The 22775-nt window shown below is 42.0% G+C and overlaps 1 protein-coding gene across 3 annotated transcripts in view; it reads left to right on the top strand.

Moving 5' to 3' along the window:
* The window catches only part of atrnl1a (attractin-like 1a), a 191881-nt gene that overhangs the window by 71406 nt on the left and 97700 nt on the right, over window positions 1-22775 (top strand). For 2 of the 3 annotated variants that reach the window (XM_046401866.1, XM_046401865.1), the window contains 2 exons: window positions 5084-5177; window positions 15107-15159. In XM_046401866.1, coding sequence (XP_046257822.1) covers window positions 5084-5177; window positions 15107-15159 — 147 coding nt within the window. The remainder of the gene's footprint in view (window positions 1-5083; window positions 5178-15106; window positions 15160-22775) is intronic. The other variant, XR_006844511.1, reaches the window with a different exon arrangement.

The following is a 22775-nucleotide window of genomic DNA, read 5'->3' as shown; positions in this document are numbered from 1 at the left end:
TGGTGCATGATATCACACACACACACACACACACACACACACACACGTTACAGATGTTTTTTAGTTAACACAGCTGCTGCTCACGCCATTTTGTTATTTTGTTTTCCCACGGCAAATGCTTTCAATATCTTAAAGAGAAATAATAAAAATAAAACCTGTTTAAAAGAAGAAATTTAAGTCATAATTGCTCTGATTAAGTTGTAAAAACAAACAGCTGGTTGCAATTCAGAAATATTATTCACGATGTGAACTTGTCACACAGGGCAGAGGAGGTGCTGGGAGGCTGTTTATATTTCATTTGTATGTGCACAGACTCAGAGATCAGGTGCTTAATTATGTTATGCTTAATTATGAGAAAGTTGGTGTTTATACACTATATAGACAAAAGTATTGGGACAGACTTCCTTATTACTGAATTCAGGTGTGGTACAGGGCTGTTTTTCAGGCTTTGGGCTCGGCCCCTGACTTCCAGTGAAGGGAAATCTTGAACTGGAACGGAGATTGTGAGCCAGGCCTTTTGGTCCAACATCAGTGTGTGACCTCACAAATGCTCTACTGCATGAATGGGCACAAATTCCCACAGAAACACTCCAACATGTTGTAGAAAGCCTTCACAGAAGAGTGGAAGCTGTTAGAGCTGCAGAGCTGTCTGTGTATTTAGAATGTGATGTCATCAAAGTCCCTGTTGGTGTAATGGTAAGGTGGCCCAATACTTATGTCTATATAGTGTAAGTTCGAACCCTTTAGCTGCTGTTGAAATATCCACAGAGGGACATTTAGCAGCAGTGAGGGCTTCACATGTTGCATCGGTGGTCCTGGGGTTCAGCTGATGTTTAGCACCATACGAGTCCTGCACACCCGTGAGGAATAAGACTGAGGCACCTCACCTCCACCTGTCTCCATCTGACTCAGAAAGCCAAACATACACAAGTGACCCCACTCAACTCAGTGCACACACACACACACACACACACACACGGTCTTTTGTATTGTGTGTATACATGCAGACGCAGTGAAGTGAGAAATTACACTCTCTTCAGGGGACTTGCACATGTCGTGGGAAATGTGATTTATATCAAATCAGCCTTTTTTGCTAAGAGATCGGGTTACTTTTTATTGCAGCTTGTTTCTGTGTTGTCAGCAAGTGTGATGCGTGATGTGCTTTCTCCTTCATTCATTCATTCACTTGCTTCGTCTTTCTGATTCAGCGACTCCTCACACCATTCACTCACACACACACACACATACACACACACATATTCGCACTCTCTCCCAGAGTGAAGTTCGCCTCCTCTGGGCACCTGAATATTATGTGTCTGCAGACTGTTTGGATTAGTCAAACATTAATTTTACAGTGAGGATCTCCATGTTTATCGGGAGCCAGACTGACTGCCAGTGTCCTGCACAATCCAACACCCATCTTAAAGCAGAGAGGTCGATTAAGTTTTCTTAGGTCCATTTTAGGTTTGATTAAATCATTAGAAGACGATTACTAAGATCTGCTGTCATATCACGGTCTGGCATTTCCATGAGTCCGAACAACATCCATAAAATACATTGCCAACACATGCCAAATGTCTGTTGTCTGGTGAATAAAAGATAAAACATCATCAGTCACACCTTTGGGCAGTTCAGGGTCTCCAGTTGACCTGCATGTCTTTGGAGCTCCTCTCAGCAGGCCTCGATTACAGTTTAATCGGCAGCTTTTTTTTGCACAGGATGTAAAAGGTGAAAGACAGACAGGGATGTTTGCGTGAGGTGAAGAGTTTTACCACTAAACATCACCACAGAAATAACGCAAGCAAATGTGCATAAATGTACAGACAAGGCAGAACAAGTTTTCTATGAATTTGCCTCTTCTAAAAACAAAACTGATAATTAAGATAAATTTATTCCTGAGGTTGTTAACCTTAGAAACCAAGATTTTTAGAGGCACAGGCACAAGTTTCATTTGTTTTCCATAAATGCTTATGGTGCTGTTTTTGCGCCTATTCATTGTTGGGCAGTAATATACTCCAAAAACAAGAGGATCTCTGCTGAGATGTTGGTTTTGTTTGCAGTACAAAAATGCGACAACTACCTCTAATCTATTTATTTACACGACAGGATGCATAGCATGTCGTGTAGCCTGCATAACAAACAGTAAAGCCTGAAGTAAAGACCCATTCAAGTCACTGTATTGTGAACTGTAGCAGTGCTTTTCAAAATGGGGTCCAGGTGACCTCAGGGGCCCCGGAGGGGTTCCAGGTGGTACCCAGCAAAAAGAAGAACAACTCCAGCATCATAGCCAGTGTTTCAAAAATACTGATGACAAAACCATGTTACTGAACTGAGTGTGGCTTTGTTTGTCTGTTCCGGTGTTAGTTGAAAGCAGTTATGCAGTACATGACTGCAGTTAGCGCAGCTTTCTGTCTCCACCTGCAAACAGTGATGAGACCATGCAGAGCAGTGAGTCAGTCTGTACCGAGTCTGCTCTGCTGGAAGCTGGATGTTGTTGTTGTTGTCATCAGTCTTAGAGGTTGCGTTATTAAATGGATAATTTTGCAATTGGGCCTTGGAGATTAGAGTTTGATAGTAAAATCTAGGAGGAGTCAAGTTACCTTGAGTCTTGGTGTTATTGAAGCAAGCCTCTGTTGGCAACTTTTTAAGACTTTAGCACAAATTCTTCATCTCCGACTCATTCATTTCTGTCTGTCTGTATTGGTTTTCCTCGAGTGCCATCAACAAAATCAGCGTGAGTGCATGAACGCACATTTCTCCTAGCTGTGTCCTTTATATGCCTTTGTTGGCAGTCGAAATCAATACAGTATGAACAGCAGGGTGACCCGAGTCTGCGCTAACACACCTGTGATTTGTCTATTATCTCAAGTCTGAAAGCCACTTTTTGTTAAGACTCTGTTATCTCCCAAGCCCTTACACTGTGCCTCTCTGAAAAGGTTTACTTTGTTTTTGGTGGGTCAATGTAATTTCAGGTAATAGATTGAAATTGTATTGTGTTATTGTTGCTGCCTGTGCTGTCAGTGTCTCTGCTTTTCATATTGAATGTCAATTTGAGTTTCAGCCCGCTGACATTTAAACGCTCCGCCGTGCACCCTGGTTTTCGTTGACTCAGTGCGTGTGTGTTCACAAATCTAAATATTTAAAGCAACGTTTACGTCTGATAACTTGTTTTTGTTCTGTGTAAGCGATTAAATCAGGCCCCGGTAGAGGAGGAGAGGGAATAAAAGGTTGCTTTCCTCTCATTATATCTGCTAGTGCCTTGGCTTTACCTTGACCCGAGCGCATCGCTGTTTTATTACAGGGCCTGTCTCTGTGCCAGTTGGAAAAAAATAAGAACAAAGCACAAAGTCAATTCAACTGCAGATGAATACAGGAAAGAGTGGCCTTGTGAGGATGTGAACGCACCACAACACAAGGGTACAGAGAATGTTCTTGTTTGTCTGCGCCATTAGTCACTCCGTGCAGAAGTGATTTAGTGTTGAAATTACAGGCTGGGCTTCGCGTGAATCATCCAGCTACATCATGCTCTGCTGCTACATAACAAAACCATTAAAAAGATTACACACACCAAAACTAAAAAAAATCTCCCATCTCTGTTTTTCTAATCAGAAGAGAACTCCCTAACATAAATGCCTTCTCAAAGCCAAATTTCACCCTCCAGGACGTTCACTTCAAAATGCTCAGAAGTTTTCCAGATGGAATTTTTCTATTTTGTGAGCAAAATTGAATTTAATTTAAAAGCTGATGGTGTTTTTGGCTCATATTTCTTGCACCACCAATATCATATGCTAATATTTAGCTACAATACTGAGACATTTTAATCATAACATGACTGCTGGGTGTGTTTGATTGTGTCTTCGACTTGGGATTCATCTTGATGAAGAACAAAAACGAATGTCACGACTGTTTTCTTTTCTTTTTTTGTTTACACCAATGCACCCCTGATTATTTTACATGACAAATATATTCAGTGTGCATTCAGAGCTTAAAGGTGCTGTACCTGATTAGGACCAGTAAGTGTCAGTGCAAAAACAAAATGAAAGCTGAATCTGCAGCTCCCCTCAGCTTCACAGAGCTTCATATGTTTGAGTTTTTCTGTCAGACCCACAGCCTTGCTGTTTGGGTTCCTTCTCGCTATCTTAGTGCCGTTTCCATCCGCAGCAGGCAGCTGTTTTCAAAGGTAAAGCTGTTAAAAAACCCGTTGTACAGTACCTGCTCAGCAGCAAACAGCAGCAGACAAACACAGTTAGTGACTGGCTGGTCAACATTGTGGAACATTAGCAGCTAATGGGTAAGATTTTTACCTCAGGACTTTGAAGAGCCCAGAAACAGACCTAAATGAGAGTAATAACAGGAGAGTAAGCCAAACATTAGACTTAAATTCATTATGTCAGTATTGTTTCTTAAAAGACTTGAAAAGAATGTGAACTTCAGTCTTAAATGGGCACTTGAATTTCCTCCCACACAGTTTCCTTCAGACTCTTCTGGAAGAAAACCCATCACCTTGCAGAAGTGACGATGCTTTGTAGTGCCTGTTTTGTCTTAATTTTAATCTTGCTCAAGTACAGGTAAACAAGAGGGAACAATGCAGTCAGGAACTTGACACCAGTTTCATCACAGAGTGGAAATGAGTGTGTTGTGTTTCTCAGAAAATTAGCAGTTTGTGCTTTTCTATTTTTCTTACTCTGCCTCCTTCGACTCCTCATTGCACTCCTCTCTCTCTCCATCTCTGCTTTTTCAATGCACACACACACACACACACACACAGACTCTCAGTTTTCTTCCCTTTGCCTCCTCCCACACTCTTTGTTGACACACATCCCCCCAGCTGGAGTACTGAAAACAGCAATGTTACAGGATTATGTACAGTATGAAGGGTTTTGTGCTGGATGCTGAGCAGCTCCATTGCAGTAGTCAAGGATTAGTCTTGCTCAAGCAGTGGTTGTCTTTAAGAAACGGATGGCGTCTGAAACCTGTCATCATGACTCCACACCACAGAGAGATTTCACTGTGAGATGCATTAAAGGTGTATTAAAACACGACTCTCTCTCTCTCCGTTTCTCCACCCTCCCTTTCTTTGCAGCGTGCAAGTGTAACAGCCATGCCAACGTGTGCCACGTCAACACGGGGAAATGTTTCTGTACCACTAAGGGCATCAAGGGAGACCAGTGTCAGCTGTGAGTATCTACTGTCTTATAACATCCACATCACCTCCCCGTGTTGCGGTCCTCAATTATTACACGATCCAGTTAAATGAGACACGAGACAGGGAGCGATCGGAGCACTAAATGGTGTCCAAATATGGCCGCTCACACAGAATGTGCTACAGCATGACCACGAATGCCATTAATCAGACATTTTTGGGATCAACGGTTAAATATTTGGCTAAAGTTTAAACTTCCAGCATGGACGTTTTGTATTCTCCATCTGACAGTGAGAGGAATCATACAAACAGTCGGTGCTTCCTATGCTGTAGGCCACACAGTCGACGCGGCTGCTCCCCCTTCAGCTCAGGCATTTTGGATTATGGTGACACATCGACCTGCTCAAGGCTTCGGCTTGATTTGATTTTGGGTTTAGGGAAATAATATTTGACTCTAAAATCAATCTGTGGTTGTCAGGAACATGGAAGGTACCATGGTGAACAAATGTTTGTGTGAACACAGTGTGTGTGTTTTCCCCCGACTGTGCCAGACTTCACTGCTGCAGCACTACAATATCCTAAATGGCTTGGTGGACCAGCACAGCATGGAGACTGAAAATTGCTGCATCGATAAATCTAGCAGACGAGGCTAGAAACAGCGAATACAGAGAGTGTGTATACGTGAGTGTGTGTGTGTGTGTGTGTGTGTGTGTGTGTGTGTGTGTGTGTGTGTGTAGCATGCAGTATGATGCCAAGACAACTAAAGCAATCAAACACATTTATTCTTTGTTTGAACTGTGATAGCATGTTTCAGGTATCATCATGTATCATTGATTATCAATACCACAACGTGTGTGTGTGTGTGTGTGTGTGTGTGTGTGAGTGAGACTGATTCATAAACTTGATTTATGCTTGGATTTGCTCCCATGATGTGACAGAACACTTGTTAATGTATCTATTCAGGGTGTTAGATGGCTTCTCAGCGTGATTTGTTCAGGTCTTTACCTCCGTGGAGACAGCAGTGCTGGAGTTCACTTTATTGCAGCTAATTACAGCAAATTGTTTGTCAGTGTGTTTGATTAGTTTCTTTACAAAACAATCAAACTTGTGCACAGTAAGAATTTTGCTCTTGGTGGTAACAATAATTGACACTCGGGTTTGCTTTCCTTAAGTTTGTACCCTATAAAGATTTATTGATTTATTGATGCCCTGATACAGATAAAGTCGCTCTCTTTTAAACAGTGAAGCTGATTTGATGAGTGAGAGTTTCAGTTAGCTTCCAGATTTAAAATCACACACACACACACACACACACACACACGCACACACACATCTTGAATCATACCTGCTAACAATTATGTAAATTTTCTCACCTTTAACTTAAACTTTGACTTTCACCCCTTATTGCCTTACACAAACGCAATGCGACCTCTCAGTGATCCCAGACTTCAGCTCAGCTCCTGACATCAGCCGACCTGCCCCGAACTCCTCACGCCAAAAGACTCTCCACATGTTTACTGTCAACTCTAATCACCGTAATACTTGGGGAGTATTGATTTAAGGCACCAGAAATTTGACTTGTTCTTTTCTAGTACGCAGGAAAAAAAGCTTTGAATCAAAACCTGAGATCAAAACCTTTTAGGCAGGACAAAGACCAGGGTCATCGCCTCCTTGTATAAAAGAAACCAGAAACAGAGAGTTTTGAACATAGCAATAAGTGTGGTTGACACTGTCACGGTTCTATATGGTGTTGTAATCATTTTTAAATATCTTTGATGTGAAAGTATAAATTCTGTTTATAACAGGAGTTAATGGAGAGGATACATGATCACTTCTAATTAGTTATGGCAAAGTAACGAGTACTCCTTAACATGAACACTTATGTGACTGAATAGTGACGTGAAACACAAGGACAGTTCGGTCTGGTCATCATGCTGGTGACATGGTGCCAGATCTGGACCAACATCCAGCTGCAGCTGAGTACGAGGGAGTGTTGAATTGGCTGTACAGCCTCAGTGCTTCTGCTCGCTTGGCTTCTGCGTCAGTGTTTGGAGTGAAATATTTCTTTTCAGCGCACACCAATAATTCATTATTCTGCCAGAGACTCCACAGAGGCCCAAAGCAGAAGTGCTCTGTTTGTGTGATCGCTTGTGCATCCCTAAGCCACCGTACTTGCACTCGCATTCACCTTTGATTCACTCCGACACACACACACAGCGCTGTTTGTTTTGCTTGAGTCACTCTAAAATGGTGTGCCAAGTCGAGGGCCATTTGTTTGTCGTTTTGATTATGAACGAGCAATTTCCCCCCCGGGGGAGGATGGTAAGCGCCCTCAGGTTACAGTAGGTGTGTGTGGATGCATATTTGTGTGTGTGTGTGCTTGTGAAATGTTCTGTGCGAAGTCACAAACGCTAAGAGTCCAAAAATAATGGGGTCATTAAGTAAAGCAGGGTATTTGGTGTGTGTGTGTGTGTTTTTACGTGTCTGCTTCATCTTTCATCTCCTGTTTCATTCACACTGAACAGAAAACGAGCCTGTTTCTTTGTTTCTTTCACTGTTTGTTTCTCCATACTGGTGTTAGCACTTATGGAGAGACGCTTTGTCACTTACAAAATGTCTCTTAAGCTGCAGACACACAGAATGCTGTGAGAACACGTCTGGATGCATCGCACCACCAGCAGTTGTGGCCGGTGGGTGACGTAACCTTCGGGCGGGTGGAGCTTAGTGACGGGTCCCAAACATTTTCCTATAGGGCTCAAAAGTGTGACGTAGCGAAATGGGAAAACCGCAATGCATTGTGGGCTTTGCTGGCAACTGAAGTGTGTTTACGTCGGCTGCATGCGTGACGCTGCTCTTGTGTTCTGTTGTTTTAACAAGTTGAAACATGGTGCAAACGTGCTGTGTCGTTAACTGCCGCAATCGTTAACATGATCACTTCGGTAGAAACAAACGATGGGCTGAGATTTCTCCCATTTCCAACATGGAAGCAAAGCCAAGGACCTCGGATCTGTGAGCTAATGAAGAGACGCCGAATGGCCTGGATAGCAGGTGATAATAAATATTGTAGTTCAGTAGCAATATATGAAACTATAGTCCAACTACTTTAATAGAGCCATAAAAAGTCCTCTGTGAGACCTTGCCGTTTACTCAAGCAATAATGTCTGAACACTTCTTGTTTTAAAGTCCATCCATTTTCTATACCGCTTATCCATCAGGGTCGCGGGGCGGCTGGAGCCTATCCCAGCTGACTACGGGTGAGAGGCGGGGTTCACCCTGGACTGGATGCCAGTCAATCGCAGTGCTGACACATAAAGACGAAAAACCACACACTCTCACACTCACACCTAGAGGCAATGAGTAGCCAATGAACCTAATGTGCATGTTTTTGGGATTGTGGGAGGAAGCCGGAGAACACAATGCATTGCGAGATCACGTGCCCTTTCGAGCCCCATAACAGCTGTGCAGTTTACTACAATAAGTTTTAGCATTTCAGTGACAGAAACTTCATCTTTTTTTTCAGCACTGCTAAGTTTTCCATTTTATCTGATCTTCACAAGCCTTGTGTTGCGTCCTGCTGCAGTTGGTACGCCAACTTCCCGTGCCATGGCCATCATGCACGGCGAGGGTGGTGGTCCTTCTCTTTAGAAAATGGGATTCGTCAGTGTAGTTAATAAAAGCCATCCTTTGCTTTGATTTGATGAAATGTTACTGCAGTGAAAAAGGCACCCAGTGTGGGGACCTGCTAGTCTGAACCCAAGCAGCTGTTCAAGAAATAATTTTATCAAATTAAATAGTCTAAAATGGACAAACTGTTGATTGCAATCAGGCACATGATGCCACTTTTTGGTAGATCAGTCTTCAATTCCCCGTTGCTATGAACACATTTAGGTCTCAGCCTTAGTGCTAAGTGGTAATACACTGTATTTTTATACATTTTAAATGTTTCATTTTATGAATTTAATTTATTTATAATTTCATCTCTTATCCACCACAGCAAACTATTTTTTACATTTATTTTAAATACAGAGAAGACCTATACATTTCATTCTTTTTTTGGTCACATTTTTATCATGTTCATGTGCTGTCAGCTTACTTGTTAAATTTAGATATTTTGTCTGCAGATCTGATCCAGATTAGTGTTTAAGATTGGTGTTTTGAACTGTTGGTCAAGGAGATATTTTTTACCTAATGGGAAAGTAATTAAAAATCATCCCCGGGGACATCGACAGTCAAATTACATTTCTCATCAACAGCAGCAGTGGCTGTGGGGACGGATTTAACTGGACAACCTGTAAAAGAGACTCTTAAACTAAATGATATCACAGTTAGAGCTGGTGCAGCTCGTGTGTGTGCGCGAGTGCACCATGTGTTTACAGCGCCGATACGAGAGTGTGAACGGCAACAGCTGTTACACCGACAGGTAGCTCGGAGCGTGAAGGTGGCAGGTCAAGATTGCCATAATGTGGCGTATACCTGAGCCACAGATGTTACCTGCTGCTGAATATGCTCGCTCTTTTCATTTACAACTTTAATGAATAATATCTAGAAAAAAATAATATTGTTTCTTATTATTATTTTATGTTACTGTTTCTCCTGTTCTTCTCGTTGTATTGTCTGATGGATTGTTTGATTGTGCTGATGAAGCTTTCAATGGCCTCCTCTCCAAACGTAGAGAACGCTAACTGACTGCTAATTTGCACCGTTTGCCGTACACTTGACTGTTGAGAGTATGTTGTCATCAGTTTGCTTCAGTTTCTCTGTTTCACTAACCCAACAGATTCTTTGTTCATGTCAGGAAAGTCTGCAAACAGCTGAAAGAACTTCACGTGATTAAAACAGCAGGAACTGTCATATCGTCGCGACCTTTAATCTCCAATTTGTTTGGCTTTGCTAAGATTTACGGGAACAGCCAGCAGAGCAAAATACTTGTCATGTGTGTTTGTGTGTGTTTGCTTGTGTAGCTGAGTCAGTGTGTTTTAAGTGATGAGGATGTCCAGTCCTGTGTGGCCCTTATCTTGTCCCCATTAGGCCATTGTAAGCAGCTTAAGTGTCCGTCGCCTTTTTGTTGGAGCTCTGCATCCAGGACTTTAGTGTCTCCCAAGAGAGAAAATAGCTCATCCTCGCCCCCTCCTTAGCCTCCAGCAAGTCTGCTTATCCATTTGCCTGTTGGGTTTAACACACAGATGAATGTGTAACCCAGCATTTGGCCCGTAGCCTATCAGCTTCAGGACATGACCAGGCATTACCAGAGGATCAAGCTCTATGACCAGCTTTGTTATTCAAGTATAATTTGGTTACTGTGTTATAGTTTTATAGATAAAATATATGCTACAATTACTAGCTTAAACACACAGGGGACCTCTAGGGGTGTCCCTGTCACAACCATGAAAACAAACGACATAGACTGTTGCAGTGAAGCAGCGTGGGACCCTGGGAGTCGTTGCCTGCCGTGACTGATGAGCCTCTGACATGACTCGGGCACAAATGTTCACGGTGGAGGTCGAGTTTTAAAGTGTTACTCATGTCATGGTTAATCACGTTTCCCAATTTTCTTCCTCACCCTTTGACTCTGCCCTTGAAGTTAATGTCAATAGGTGACTAAATAAAATGCACCCTTAGTTGTCCAGCTTTGTTGGAAGCAATTAAGAAAATGTAAGCACACGGCTCACCAAAATGTGTCAAATGTAGTTTTCATCTGTAAAGGAACTATCAAACCCTGCAACTTAACTCACAGCCAAGTGAGTTTGTTCGCTCGATAGCTAGTTAACATCACTAACCAGAGTGTTAGCGAGCTCGCCAACCAACTGAAATCAAAACACATTTAAGAACATACTAATCAGCAGAATGAGTTCGGCTTTCTGAAAATAAGTATGATATATTCTGTACTTCAGGGGTTCTGGAAGTAAAAGCCCTGTTCATCTTTATTCAGATGATGTGAAGCTCGACAGACATTTTGTTTAAGCCAGGTTTTATTACTGAATTTGTCATCTGGACTACTTTTAGAGTCTGAATTTGTGACAGATTGATTGTCATCTTACTTCCCCTTCATTTCAGAACTGCTCCAAGTAATGCTGGCGATATCTCTCCTTGAGGATGGGTTTGTCTAACTGGAATAAATTGTCCTGCCACTGGACAAAACCAACTGTTACATGCTTGCGTTGCAAGAAAGAATATTGTGACTTGTCAACTGATTCTTACAGTGTGAGCATATATTTTGCAGTTTTTTAGTACTTGGACAGACTTGGATCTGTCCTCAGAAAGTACTTATTTGCACTTTTTGACTGGCACAAGCTAACAGGTTAGCTTCCTTCTTTTTTTTGTCTCTGCTGTGTCTGCATTTGTTTTACAATTGCAATGAGTGCAAAAATTGATGCACTGCAGTAGCTGGTAGTCGTGATAGTTAAGACTACAAGAGCGAATGTATTATCAGCAGGGCTGAGATATAAAGGGGCAGCGGGAGAAAAAATCAGGCTTCTTGTATCACAAGGATTCAGCATCAAACAATGAATCCTTATCAGCTATCAGTATCAGTAGCCAAACCTGATGTCTAAACTCCTCTGGGAGTTTAGACATCAGCTTAAAGAAAACAAATGTTTAGTGATCAAAATTTCTGATAGAAGTAATTTTTTAGATCATGTTTGGCTCCAAAGAGGACCCAAGACAATTTATGACATTGCATTTATCAAAATAAATCTTGCGCTGAAAATAGGTTTAGTCCTCAAAGCGCTCCTTTGTGAAAGAGACTGCAAAGCTTTTAAAGTCACGGAGTCCTCTTGAGATGACGCTGCTCTCTCCAAGTCTCTTCCCTGAGTCCCAGACTGTTTGTTTAATGAGCCTCTTTCATCCGCTCTTAAGCTTCACTTCTCCGCTTCTGAAGGGCACTACACCTTTCTTTCTTCTCTTTCTTCGTTTTCTTTGGATTCTTTCCCCTAAAACGTTTGGACACTCATTTCTTTTCTTTTGTACTTGGTGACTCAAGCAGTAGGAAATGCATATGGAGCAGCAGGACAGTGTATGCATGTGTGATTGAGTCAAAATAAGCTACAGCATGGATTTTTATTGTAAAATAAAGGTGTGACAGCATGCCTCATTGATGTGTTTATATGGAGACGAGTCAGTTCATTTCTTTGGTCTTGTAATGGGATTTGTAATATAAAAATATACAGAGAATCCTATCCTTTAACCATCATTTCTAAGTCTGTGAGAAGTGTAAACAAACCGGGCATGCTTCCTTTTGAACGAATACATTTCTGTAGTTGAAGAAATTTCTACTCTTCACTATTTCTGAATAAATACACAAGATCAGTCATGATGAAAACGCGCAATAAGTTTGATGCCGTTGTCCTCATGCGCAGTAATTCTGTGTCAGGGCCGTAAGACTGCTGCCAAACGAATGAAAATATAAGCAAATTCAGCTCCTTGAAAAGTACCATCCTGTAGTTTTCAGCAGATGTCTCAGGTTATTGGAACATATCGGCCCAGGCATTTAGTGGTCTCGTAAACTGATTCGCGTGCTGCTGTTAGACCAAAAGTATCGTGCTGCTTCTGTGGTTGTTTTATTGTCCTTCTAAACTCCTGATTCGGTTTGGAAGCTCCGCGAGGCAGCTGTGGTTTAAAGCCTCGTCCTTGGCCAGGCTTTATAGAAGAATGAAATATTCAGCATCCGGCGCTGCTCTGTGACCTGCCGCTGCACTACAAGAGAATTCACAAACATTCGGGTTGTAAACCTTACCTGCCCTCTCACTGTTTTTTCTTCTGTCATTCTTTTCCAGTTTGTGTTTTTTTATGCTCTCTCTGTTCTCTCCCTAACATCCTTTCCTTTGTCTTTCTTAAATCTTCCCACTCGTCCCCTGGACAGGGTGTGGACTGTGCTGTGGATGAGCTATTGTCCATATTTAGTCAAGCCTGTCAAATACCTGCATATGGGTTTGATAAGCAGCTTGTTTTCCTTTTCTCTATGTGGCCACAATACAGAGTTTCATCAAGCTTTTCCAATGTCAATAAACATCCTATTTGTTGTTCTTTTTAAAGTCTTCCAGATGAATGTCATATAAATCACTCTCTCTCTCTCGCATACACACACACACACAGAATTTATAGCCCTCCATCACTCTTTAAAGACAACTTAAAAGCCTTGATATTATAATAACAATTACATTTGGTCCTCTTATCACATTTTTGTTTTTTGAATATTCTCTTCCATTTGGCTCACAGTGGAAGTTTAATACCTCTGGCTTTTGTTCTCTGCTGCCAGGCAATAATTTTCCTATCTGTAGTCTGAACTACTTCAGGTACACGTCATCCATCTTGACACTTTAATGGCTTCAAAAGCATGCACATCATTTCTTGATGATAAGTGAAAACCCCCTGTAACCCTGATCATTTTATTTAATTACTTTTTGCCGAGTGTTGAAATTTACATTATTCTCAGAAGCCCTAATGTTCCTTCGAAAGCCATACAAGTCCATTACGTATTTTGAAAAATTCATTAGATTTCTCGTCGAATAATCTTTTTTGTTGTTTTTTTTTTCCACCTAATTGTGTTGCGACTGAGCTTGCGGGTCATTACGGACTTTTTCTTAAGCTAAAGGTCACAACTTTCAACCACAGCCAATTACTGTCCATCAACAAATGTCTTTTGAAAGACAGTCAGCCTCTGTCTGGTCACAGTGAATAACAAAGAAATGGCTGAGATGTCAAAATGACATGCAAATGAAAAGTGGAGTCGATTCTTGTTTGAAAAGATTTTCTGGCAGGGACTGATAAACAGTTTTTTTTCATGCTTATTTTGTTGGAAAAAATATGTCCATTATGACAGATGTTGTTATATTTAAACTGAAATGATGTCAGGTGCTTTGTTTCTAACTAACCAGCCCGGATTAACGTCATTCCAGAGAAAGGAATATTTGAATGAACAAGTCGAACATAAAGCAACATTTTAGAGTTGGATTTCAAAAAAAAAAAAAAAAAAAAAAAACTACCAAAACTACACAGATATGTTGCAGTAAACATCTCACTGATTCAATATTAATGGTTGTTTTTGAACATTCTGGATCAGCATTACAGAAGTGGATCATACTGCAGGAGTGGTTTGAGGAGTTTTTGTACATTGACATATATAAAGATGAACAAAATGACAGCTCCCCAAAGGTAAAGCCAAAACACATTGATCGCCCCCTGGTGGCTGGCTGCAGTACAGCTCATAAACTCCTCCCCCTCCATGTTAACATATGGGACATGGGCCAAACTAAAAACTCAACGTACACGTCCAGCCTTTTCTCAGAAATGGTTTGCATGTTCAGTTCTTAGTTAGTCATTTGATGCTATGAAAAGGGGCTAAAACATCATGATTGACAGCTGGATACTGCGGCTCCACCACCTGATCACTACTGCACAGCTGCCATCCCTCATGAAGTAGCACCTTTGAACTTGTCAGTGCCACGATTCAGTCATACAGTTTGATTTGCAAATGACAGATTGTAGTCAGGGGCTTCATCGTCTGGTCCAGAAATTTAAACTGATGACCTGCTGAGGTTCTTGAAGCGAGAAGCAAGAAATCTGGTTTTGACAAGTGTACCTCAGGAGGTTAGTTTCTATAAGTTGTAGTGTTCTCTCGCTAACACTATGGTTCAGGGTGTTCTCTCCAGTAATTATGTGTGCGTTTGTGTGTGTGTGTGTGTGTGAGTGTATGCGTGTGTGAGCCCCTGGGGAAAGGAGAGCAGCTTTATGGCTAGACAGGACTGTCAAGGGAAATCACCTCCCTAAGAGGTGGGGGGAGACAATACCTGCAGCAAGGGCCCACCTGACACACACACACACACGCACGCACACAGCACACACACGCACATATACACACTCTAACACCAAACTCAGCCCTCGTTGAACACTAATGCTTCATTCTTCTTCTCTCCTCTCCTACTTCTTTCCCTCTCCACCTTTCTCTCCTTTCCTGTGTTGCTCCAGATGTGACTCAGAAAACCGTTACCTTGGCAACCCTCTCCGAGGAACATGCTATTGTAAGTATCCTGCTGCCACTACACCTGTGTCTACCTCTCCCCCATGGACGGACACACACACACTCACACTCTCTCACCCTCCCAGTTTAGCCTTTATGGAGTCTATGTTTACTTACATGAAAGACGAGCATTCTGAGTATGTGGGTCTGATCCATAAATTCACTTTGTCCACTGATGGTTGTGCCAAAATATTTCTAAACATTAAAACCTTCCAACACATTTTAGGAGCTTTGAGGAGGGTATGACACCAACGCAGTGTATTAAGCGCTCGTTGGACAAAACAACAACTGTTTGCAACATGCTTGGAACCACACAGCACACAGGTGGTCACAATTGAGTGTACAAAAACTGCACACATTTGTATTTGCTTTCTGGGGGCCTCAGAGGTCTAATATGTACCCTGGAAAGTATTTTGTTTCTCGATTATTATTTGTTGGGATAATGACTTAGAACAAAACGAGCATTTTAGCGTCGCTTGTGACCCAGAAGTGAACAGGAGTCAGTCACACGGACATTTCATGCAGTCTGACAGATCAGGCCGTGACAAGGCCACATGGCGCCTCTGACTCACCCTGACCTCACCTCCCGCTAGAGGCAGAGTGAAGGCAGCAGGATACCTGACAGTAGTTTGCAGTGGAGGAGCATAAGAAATCACCGAGCATACCAGGAGAGGACAGTGATTGTCTCCCGTCCTGCTATTGAGAGGACAGTTTTTGAGGTTGAAAGTTTAATTTTTCTGATGAGTACAGAATCACTATTATCAGTCGTTGGAATTATTAGGTGGAATAATTTCACCTGAGACACAAGCACAAAGGTGAATCCTGTATTAAAATGTTGGAATGATATCTAAAAAAAGAATACCTAAGTTGTTTGGTGGTTGGATTTCCCTACTTTAAGAGAGTGAAGGTGAGAGAGAGAAAGTGTTTCTGTCCAGAACTTTGTTTTCCTGTTTCCAGATGCTAGCAGGGATCACATTGACTTTGCTCATTTGCAACAAATTGCTGGTTTTCCCTTTAAAGGGCAGGCGAAGGAGGAATGCTGTCATCAAAACAGATGTTTTGTGGCACAAAAGCACTCACTCTGCATCTCTCTCTTTCACACACACACACACACACACATTCAGCCTATGAATTGCCATCATCAGTTTTAATATTATAACACACTAGAATAAAGTTCAAGTGCTGTCAATGTCAATAGCCCGCTTGCTTGAGTGAGGCTATCATTGTTTCAGTGAGGGAGGCTCAAAAGGATACAGCAATCAGAGGAGTCATGTCACAGGCTGCACCGGGCACCTCAAATATGCCTTTGATCACAAAAACAACTTTCTTTCCAAGAGTATCATTTAAAATGGACACACAGGTTCGCCTTTACTGACACAAATCTTTTATCTTAAAAATGTTCTCTTTCAGACACAGAATCAAAAATTTGGTTAGGAGAAATCATATCATTAGGGAGGCGCTGCAGTCAGTTAAAGCCATCATATTTGCTATTGTATTGGTCTGTAACGATTCAGCTAACATGGATAGGAACATAACCAACTTCCTGAAAAGGTCAGAAATATGGGGTGTCATGTAAAGGGATATTCCCTTTGAGAAGTTAAAGTTTTTATTTTATAGCTCACAGACGGCACGGCTTCGCCCTGTCTGCTGCATGCAGCACTAGATGGCACCAATGCAGTGCTCTTGTCCACCACTGCAAAGGGCTTCAGGTTATAGAAATATATATAGTCAGACATAGATAAACACAAGCACAGGTTTTGATGGCTGTTACAGTCTGTAGGTGCACGGCTCCTTGATATCTCTATGGCTGCAGCTGAAATGGTGTGTGTTTTTTCAGAGGTATTTGACTACACTATGTCTTATCGATAATGTGACATTATCTTTTCTTCTGTCTGTGAAATGGGGTTGGCTTTGTTTGAATAAGAGCGAGCACACTCAGAGGTACACACATGAATGCACACGGCACATACACACACGCGCAGAGAGAAATTACCGATTTAAAAGCCATCGATTTGCTTGTACTTTAAGGAAAGCAGTCATAATAGTGGCTGTGGTCAATATTAGCCTTAAATGTCATTGGGAAGAAAGTGCTCATAAAAAAGCTTTATCTCTCCTGTTTAAAATTAGATGCAGAGTTTATGAGAGGCAGCACAGTCGGTGCTAGAGACTCACAAGTTTGAGAAATGTGAACCACCTGTGGGCTTCTTCTCATGTGGAGAGATGGTGAAACACCTTATCAAACAGCTGACAGCACAGAGCTCAGCTGAACTGTTAGCACACAAAAAGCATTAGCCTGTGGACAGCTCAGGTAGTCCATTTAAATTTTCAAATAGTTGTTCCCAAAATGCATAAATTAAGAAAAGGTATACAAAAAGTTAACATAAAAGTTGTGTTTGGTATGCAGGGCCCTCGTCCTTCTCTGTGTGTTTTTCAGAACTAACGCGGGTCTGGGCCTCACAGCTCAGCCTCCTCCTCTGTGGACTTGGTCACCACCCAACTTCATCCATCGCTGCTGTCATAGTTATCATGGCCACTAGAGGTCTAATAACAGTGAATGTGAATAAGGGCAGTACTAAGCTGCTCGCAGTCGCAGAGGTGACCTGCAGTTGTTTTTACTGATGGGGACATGCTGAATTTATTCCATCCATGTGTCAATGACTGACTCCGTGTCTGCTTTAGAGAGCAGCAGCCCTGACACAAAGCACTTACAGGAAAGGAAGTACCCGAAACGGAGGGTAAGCACTTGCCTCAAACTTCTTAAAGGTGAATGGAAAGCTATTATCTAAACCAAACAACCACCCAAGGTCGAACAGCCGAATATCATAACAACTCCAGCCCCTTTGGCATCTGCTCTGAATCAGAAGTGTTCAGTAGTTTACTCCACTCTCTGTCTGTTTGCTGCTCCTTTTTTCTTGCCCATTTGTGCATATGGTCTACTTCAAAGTCGGCTGTAAGCAGACCCACTGAGCAGGAACTATTATAGTAATCAGCGTATGTGTGCTCAATAGTACAGTGACAGCAAAGTGTTTTGCATTCAATCTGCAGTGTGACATTTCAGAGTGTGGGGTCACATGTCATAGGAGAAACACTGTCATCACAGATACATACTGTGACTGCACAAACAATCAGTTTGGTGTTACGTTATCCTTACTTTCATCCATAAATCCTTCAAAAGAAATGCCATGAGATGAGATTCAAACTTAGTCTACAGTGTCAAAGCTGCCCAAACATCGGGAGGTTTCAGGAAGACCCAGACCCGACTTCAGTCTGGCACCATCACGCTTCTTCCTCCTTTGACTCTGAGAGAAGATTTTCACAGCACATTTGGTTAAAATAAAATCAGAGAGTAATAAAGTGCGCGTTAAGAGTTTGAACAAATTATCAACACAGACAGTGTATTTCTGCTGAGGAAACTGATCCAGCCCAGAGGCCTTGTAATATGTCTGTAATTAAAACGCATCCGTGCTATGCTTTATTACAAACAACATGTTAGTCATATTTTTGTGAAACAAATATATTCTTGCTCTCTGGGAAGAGGCTTTATTTTGGGCAGATGTGGTTTCAGATATCCATTATTCAATTATTCAAAGGATACACTCGTCATGTTCACTGTAATGACGGATGTCACCCAAATGCAACGTTAATGCAACGTTATGGCTCTCTTACCAACACTGTGGTTCTATGGCACAGACACATAAGCTGCTCATTATCAGGCTGTACAGACAGAATTTATCAGCAAGATGATTTCATGGCTGCGACTGCTTGATTACAACCGAAAGAAAAAATAAATCAGCTTTATCATTTAATCACTACATCTGACACCTATTGGAGTCTGTCAGACACAGAGGCTTGTTCAGAAATGTGTGTTGGCGAAATGTTTTCATCAGGCTGATAAATGTGAGTGTCCAGCTATGGACGGCGGTGTACCTCATCTCACTCGCGGACAAAGTGCAGAGAGCGACGCTTTGCTTCAGTTAACACTGTCATATTGAACCACCAGTCAATTGATGAAAGGCAACTTTGCTATTTAATGAGTTTGCCCCCAGTCAAGCTCGCATTTATGAGCAGGCATCAGCAGGACAATGCTTTAATGAACCGCTGTCATACTCCATCACAGTCAGCTACAAGGGACGTCTAATTAGGGACGGCCACCAAGTGTCCCAGGAAAGACCAGCAGTCATTTGAATTACGAGCTAACACCAGTCAGTCCACAGTCAGTGCCGCTTGCTGCCCTCAGGCCTGCTGGGAAGGCTCAGGCAGGCCGAACAACAGTGCCTCAAATATTTACAGACAGCCTCACAGTCGCAATTAAAAAGACAATTAGTGACGGGCAGCGTGAAATGGGACTGAATAATGATGTCATGTCCAAAATGTGACGGGAGAAAAACGAAGGGGGTTGATATGTCATATCTTCCGTTTCTTCTAGATGTGATTAAATGTCTTCTTGTGATGCTGCAATGATATCTAAGAGAAAGAGAACATAAGTAAGTGAATGTTGGGGTCAATTCAGACCTCAAAGTAGTTGCATGGCAGTGATCAGCACTCAACAACATTCCTGGCCTTAGGCCCTTCATTAGACCACGAGCTGGCGTCAGTCCAGGATGCCTCAATATTTGCTGACAGGCAGTCTGTCTGGGTGCCTATCCAACTTGGAATAATTGGTCCTATCAGGCCCCAAACCTTTTTTTCCCGCTTGCAATCTCACCCTGATGGACTGCTTAATATTCTGACTGGTTTTGATCAGTTTGAGCAACTTTCTGTCTTTGGTACATGTTAATACAAGATTTGACTTACCAAGAAAAATACAAATATTATTGTAATGCAGTACTACAGTTCATTAATAGATTTTGCCTTTTGCAGAGTTTAAGTTGTGTCCAACACGACACCACAAATGGTAGATGTAGATAGATAGACAGATTACACCTTTGTTCTTTGACTTGACTTGGAAAAATATTAATACTAATGGCATCGTTCCATTTGGTGTGTGCTTGTTAAATTGTTAGTCTCCAGATGAGATACTACTGATTGGGAACCTTGAGACTACAAATCTCTCCCATCATTGTACTGCGGAGGCAGAGTGAGTTTCTAGTAAACTGGGGTCACCTGACCTCATGCGTACATTACCTCCAGGTTACCCTGACCTCCATTTAGTCCTGACAGTGAGCGCGTGTCGTCCTTGTGTTTACCCCTCCCCCCCTCCAGCTTCTAACCTGTTTTTCTCACTTCTCACTGATGCTGTGATGCTTGGCCTGCGCTCCATCAGGGAGGTGTTGCAAATGGGAAATAATAAGTTGTTAAAAAGCATTAAATGAAACCTCAGCCCGAGACTCTGACGGCGTAGGTGAGTTCACGCTTGTTTTGGATTTCTGTTCGAAGCAGACTGCTGGAATATCAGATTACGTTCCGGGTGAGGGCTTTCTCTTCCGCCTTGTCATTCCCCAACACCAGTGTTATGTTTCATATGAGCTGAATCAGCTTACATATTATGGTAATAAGATCACCCATCTGTGAACCTGAGAAATTGACAAGGACTATTTCTATTTCAGGTCTTCTGGGGATTGTTAATACCTTTAGTGATACCTTGATACTATTCATCCGGACTGAAAATTCACACCTGTATGCATGTAATTGAGACTGCCTAAGCGAAACTGCTGTCAGATTTCTCAGATGGGATTTATAATTAGCTGAGATGAACTTTTAAACCTGACTGATGCGCTTTTTCCCAATAGCCTTGAAATCAGACATATTGGAAACACACAGAGAGACTGGTGTAAGTTTTTATGGCATGCTCTCACCAGGCACACACACACACACACACACACACCTCACATACAGCAACCACCCAGACAAGCACACACATGCACAGATGTTTACATACTGGATGCAATGAGTGGTAACAACACAAACACACTGTACATTTGTACATGCAAACATGCAAATATACACACTCACACGTGCACACACACACACACACACACCATCCCCCATCCCCTTTTCAAAGTGTAAAAATTTCCAAATACTCTGAAGTTGTGTGACGACCCTTATGGGATAAACAACTGAGCAGCAGCACGTCTGCCTGGGAGGGAGGGAGGAAGAGAGGGATGTGAAGAGAAAATGTTGTCTTTGATCTGATGATACTGTATCTGCTGTTCAGGCTAACTTGCCATGAAGGCTGAACAAAACAAGAGTGTTTGTCAAACATAATTTGCTTTCGTCTTGGTGACGCCCCGGGATTGTACCGCTGAAAGGAAGGTGATGACTAAACATCTCTTTCTCTCCACAGCGTGTGACACAAAGTTTTTCTGCTCTGTAAGTTGAAAAAGCTCTGCTGATTGGCGCCACTCGGTGTTAGACAGCAGCAGATCACCTGTAACAGCACAGGGTGTCCTTCTTCAGGGTGTGTGTGCTGGATTCAGTGCATCGGCCCCAATCCTGACCCCTATAATCACATTGGGTATTGATGAGATGGAATTTGCATTAAATATGTTCTGGTGTTGCTGTCATTATAGAACTGTAATAAGGGGATTTTATGCCTCCTCTGCAATAATCCAATTAATCTGATGAAGCTAGAGAGGAATGTTGCTGTTTTGATGTCTTCACTTGTAATTAAGAAGTGTGTAGTTACAGTCTCATGTTACCTGACGATATCAGTGACTAACCTCACTATGGTTAATTTTACTGGTTTCATTACACTGATTTAGCTACATGGAGGGCACAATCTGCAGCAACCCTCACCTTTTTATGATCTTCATTTTAACTTAACCTGATCATCAACCCAGAATACATAACAGGTGAATTATTGAGAATGAGTCTTTTTTTATGGAGCGTTTAATCTTCATGGGCAAATGTGAAGTGACTCTGCTGAACAAATCACAGAGGATCTTCTGAGCAAACACCAACTCAAATCAGGAAACAAAATCGGAAACGGAACTTTAATTTCTGAATTTTTCTTCTTCTATCAGTTTCATTTTGAATTAGTATACTCTAAAGGTTGTGGGGCATCCCCTCTCTTTAAAATTAGCGAATTGCCTGCTGATAAAAACTGTTCTGAATGCTGGCCAAAAACAAGACCCACAGTGTGAAAACATCAACTTTTCTTTGAGCTTAAAATAAAAGAACAAGTGTTGCTTGCCTGAATGTGTTTTAACCTGAGCTGCCCTTTGATGCAGAAATCACACACACACACACACACCTGGATCAGCCTGAAGCGTTAGCACTCAGCAGTCATGTTGATTAACTTAAAAAATATCCTCTCCCCGTGTTATCCTCTCATGGGCACAGAGCTGCTTTCTCTCCATAATTCCCTCTCTTCTTTCTGTTCTCCTTCTTGGTGTTCCCCTCCTCCCCCCAGCTTTTCTCCCCCATCAGGGAGGCAGACAAGGTGACCCACGTGTCTCCTGCTGTCAGTCCAGATGTTGCATCACTGTGATTCCCTCAGTACGTCAGCCGTTGTCTCTCTAACAAAGAGCTGCTTCCAGCAGCTACTTTCAGCACTGATTAAATCTCTGACAGAACTTGATTATTCAGACTTTAACTCATGTTCTATTGATCGCACCGTTTACTTATCTAAAAAAATGACATCCTCATTGTGAGTGCTGATGTTCATCCTTTGTGATG

This window comes from Scatophagus argus, chromosome 10, assembly GCF_020382885.2.
Source record: "Scatophagus argus isolate fScaArg1 chromosome 10, fScaArg1.pri, whole genome shotgun sequence".
Classification (NCBI taxonomy): Eukaryota; Metazoa; Chordata; class Actinopteri; family Scatophagidae; genus Scatophagus; species Scatophagus argus.
Note: the sequence above shows the minus strand (reverse complement) of the source record. Positions and strands in the feature narration are given on the sequence as shown.